At 38.1% G+C, this 4668-nt stretch overlaps 1 protein-coding gene across 1 annotated transcript in view; it reads left to right on the forward strand.

The window, feature by feature from the left end:
• Positions 1–4668, forward strand: part of LOC102814823 (probable phospholipid-transporting ATPase FetA-like) — a 154219-nt gene that overhangs the window by 108981 nt on the left and 40570 nt on the right. Inside the window, exon 11 of the mRNA XM_006863170.1 lies at positions 2878–3074. Within this exon, the coding sequence (XP_006863232.1) occupies positions 2878–3074 (197 nt within the window). The remainder of the gene's footprint in view (positions 1–2877; positions 3075–4668) is intronic.

The raw sequence follows: 4668 nt of genomic DNA on the forward strand, positions 1-4668 counted from the left end.
AACTGAAGAAAAAATTCAAGCCTCAAGTTACAATATTTAAGGATTCTGGTGTAGTGCTGTGGGCTAATAGTCAAACTGCAAAATTATTTGAACTGCAAGGTTGGTGGTTCAAGCTTACCAGCTGCTCCTTGGAAACCCTATACAGGGTCGCTATGGGTTGGTATTGACTTAACAGCCTTAATAACAACAACAATGGTCAATATGGAGTCCTGGTGTGATGTTGTGGGTTAAAGCACTGGACTTCAGAGTCAGTTTGAACCTCAAGGTCGGCAGTTCAAGCTCACCAACTACTCCTTGGAAACCCTATACAGGGTTGCTATGGGTCAGAACCAACTCAATAGCACTTAACAACAACACCAATGGTCAAAATATTGAATGATGTAGAAAGCATCAGAAGAAGATGGAAGGAATACATAGAGTCACCATACCAAAAAGAAATGGCTGATGGTTAAGAGCCTATGATACTGAAGAAAGAAGTCCAAACTTCACTGAAGGCATTGGTGAAAAAATAAGGGTCCATTAATTGGCGGTATACAAATTGAAATCTTCAACAAAGTGATGCAACCCTAGAGGAGCTCACTCATTTATTCCAAGGCATTTGGAAGACAGCTACTTGGCCAGCTGATTGGAAGAGATCCATATGATCTCTTCCAGCCAATTGGAAGAGATCCAAATACCCATTCCAAAGAAAGGTAATCTAACAGAATGCGGAGATCATCAGACAGTATCATTGATATCATATGCAAGTAAAATTTTGCTGGCAATAATTTAAAAATAGCTGCAACAGTACATCAACAGGAACTCAAACCAGATTCAGAAGAGGACATGGAATAAGGGATATCATTGCTGATATCAGATGGATCTTGGCTGAAACCAGAGAATACTAGAAAGATGTTTATTTGTGCTTTATTGACTACAAAGGCTTTTGACAATGTGGATCATGACAGGCTATGGATAATATTGTTAAGAATGGGTATTCTAAAACATTTAATTGTGAGAAGCAGTGTTCAAACAGAACAAGAGAATAATAAATGGTTTGAAATCAGGAAAGGTGGGCACCAGGTTTGTATTCTTTCACCATACTTATTCAGTCTGTATGCTGAGCAAATAATCTGAGAAACTGGATTATATGGAGAGAAAAAAAAAAAAAAGTGACATCAGGATTGGAGGAAGATACATTAACAGCCTGTAAAGTGCAGATGATGCAACTCGTTTGCTGAAAGCAAAAAGGGCTTAAAATACTTACTGGTGAAAATCAAAGACTGTAGCATTCAGTGTGGATGGCACCTCAATGTAAAGAAAACAAAAATCCCCACCACTGGACAATAAATTACATCATGATAAATGGAGAAAATATTGACGTTATCAGAGACTTCCTTTTGCTTAAATCCACTATTGACACTCATGGAAGGCACAGTCAAGAAATCAAATGACATATTGCACTAGGCAGATCTGCTTCACAAGACTTCTTTAAAATGTTCAAGAACAAAATATCAGTTTGAGAAATAAGGTTCACCTGAGCCAAGCTGTGGTATTTTCAGTAACCTCATATGCTTATGAAATTTGGACAATGAATAAGGTAGGCTGCAGAACTGATGCATTTAAAGTATGGTGTTGAAGAAGAGTATTGAAAGTATCATGGACTGCCAGAACAAACAAGTTTGTGTTGGAAGAAGTACAACCAGAATGTTCTTTAAAAGCCAGATGGTTAGATTTCATGCGTTATACTTTGGACATTTTATCAGCAGGAAGCAGTCCTTATAGAAGGACATTATGCTTGGTAAAGTGGGTGATGAGTGAAAAAGAGAAAGACCCCCAGTGAGATGGATTGGCACAGTGCTAGCAGCAATGGGCTGAAGTGTAGCAACATCTGTGAGGATAGCTCAGGACCATGCAGTGTTTTGTTCTGTTGTGCATAGGGTCACAAGAGAGTTGGCACCTAACAACAACAACAGGTCATATAATCTCATCTAAATAATATTCTAGAAAATGAAAACTAATCTATAGTGAAAAAAACAAACAGATGAGTGCTTGCCTGGAAACCTAGGATGTGGTCACTATCTTGATTGTGGTGGTATTTTAATTGATGTGTACTTATATTTAACAAATTGTACCCTTTAAATATGTTTAGTCTATTGTAAGTCACTTATACTTCAATAAAGCTGGTATGGCACTGTAGGATGTGCACTGGACTGGTAACATGTAAAAGCCCCCCAGCCACTCTTAGGAAACCCTATACAGTGTCATTATGAGTAGGAACTGATCCATCAACACTTCACAACAACAACAAAGCTGTTCATTTGTTTCTTAATGCAACAAAATACTTATGGTATATACAAATAAGAATAATATGATAGTGCCCTGAAGGGTCTGAAGTTGGTTCTGAAGTGTTGAAATGTTATTTCTTCATATGGATAAATAGTTCATTGGTATGATGACTTTGAGAAAATTAATCATTTTATATATTTATTATTTTCTTTATGTGTATTATACTTCAATTAAAAATTTAAAAATTAACCATGGAGGGTATCAGATTAATCTAGAATTACATGTAGTACAGTTGCATTAGTCGAGGTAAGATAACTGATAGAACAAACAACCTCAGAATCTCAGCAACAACACAATAAAAATTTATTTCTTGTTATGCAACAGTCCAATGAAGGGTGTTAAGGAGCGAGTCACTTACTAAGTACTTACTGTATTTTAGATATTAGCTCCCTATCACATTCATAGGCTTTTTTTGTTATCCTACTGTATTTACTGCCTAGAGCCTGTGGCGAACTATAGGACTTCCTTGACCTCCAAGGAGAGGGAAAAGCTATATTAAGAGATCTTGCTTGGATGAAATATTAATTTAATTCTATTTTTTATTTATAGATTTTCCTGGTTTTGGGCATAATATGTTTTGCCCTAGCGATTGGACATAGCATTTGGGAAAACAAGAAAGGCCACTACTTCCAAATTTTTCTGCCACGGCAAAAATATGTTCCTTCATCATTTGTGTCTGCCGTCCTCGTATTCTGGTCCTACATCATTATTCTCAACACTGTAGTACCCATTTCCCTCTATGTCAGGTAGGTTTCTTTGGTCACACTGGGTTATGGAAAGAGGCACTGACTTCACGTTATTGTTACATGCCATCAAGTCAGTTTTAACTCATAGTGACCTTGTATAGGGTTTCCAAGGAGCAGCTGGTGGGTTTAAACTGCCAACCTTAGTAGTCCAGTGCTTATCCTAGAGTGTCACAGTAGGATTTATTTCCACAACTAGATGAACTTTTAGAACGCATAAACTACCATGTACTCTTTAACCCTTTACCTTCTTCAGTGCCTGTATATACAGCGTACTCCTGAGAGTTATATAGAGACTGCATAAACACTTTCCTTGTCCAGAGTACTGTGCTAAGTGTTATTGCTGTTATTAGGTGTTAATGTAGTTGGTTTCAACTCAAAGCAACCCTGTGTATAACACAACAAAACATGGCCTGGTCCTGCACATCTTCCTAATCGTTGCCATGTTTTAAGTTCATTGTTCCAGCCACTGGGTCAACCCATGACTTTGTAGTTATCCTCTTTTATGCTGATACTTTCCTAACCATGATGTCCTTCTCTAGGGATTTGTTCCTCCTAGTAACATCTCCAAAGTATGTGAAACAAAGTCTCACTATTCTTGCTTCTAAGAGCATTCTGGCTCTTCTAAGACAAATTTGTTCATTCTTCTGGCAGTCCATGGTATATTCAGTATTCTTCACCAACACCATAATTCATAATTGTCCAGCTTTCACATGCAAATGAGGTGATTTAATATACCATAGCTTGGATCAAACGCACCTTAGTCCTCAAAGTAACATCCTTCCTCTTTCACACTTTTAAGAGGTCTTTTGCATCAAATTTACTAGTGCAATATGTTGTTGGATTTCTTGACTGCTGCTTTCATGGGTGTTGGTTGTGTATCCAAGTAAAATGAAGTCCTTCATAACTTTAATCTTTTCTCATCTATCATGTTGTTTCTTGCTGGTCCAACTATGAGAATTTTTGTCATCTTTATGCTGAGGTGTGTAGTAGTTAGGTTTTGTGTCAGGATTCTCAGTGGTTTGACAGTTGAGATGTATCTATCCCCCATGATACGATTTGATATGATAAACCAATAAGAGGATTAAGGGTGGGATGGTGTTGTTGTTAAGTGCCATCTAATCAGTTCCAACTCATAGTGACCCTGTATAGGGTTTTCAGGGAGTGACTGTTGGGTTTGAACCACCAGCCTTGTGGTTAGCAGTCCAGTGCTTGTGCTATAGAACTCTACCTTTAATCCCATCACCACACTGATACACAAGGGTGTGGCCTGCAACACCTTTTATTTTATAAGAGATAGAAGAAGAGAGATTTGAGCAGAGAAAGAGAGACCTCCTACCACCAAGATAAAAGAGTTGGGAGTTGGATACATCCATTGGACATGGGTCTCAGCACTATGAGGCTCCTAGATTCAGGGGAAGATTGATGCCAAGATGTATAAAGATCTCCAAAGAACAATGGGCTTACAGATGCTGAAAGGAGACAAGGACCTTTCTCCAGAGCCAACAAAGAGAGAGCCTTCCCCAGGAGCTGGCACTCTAGACTTCTAGCCTCCTAAACTGTGACAGGATAAACTTCAGATTCTTAAAGCCATATA

The sequence above is a fragment of the Chrysochloris asiatica genome, unplaced genomic scaffold (assembly GCF_000296735.1).
Source record: "Chrysochloris asiatica unplaced genomic scaffold, ChrAsi1.0 scaffold00053, whole genome shotgun sequence".
NCBI lineage: Eukaryota > Metazoa > Chordata > Mammalia > Afrosoricida > Chrysochloridae > Chrysochloris > Chrysochloris asiatica.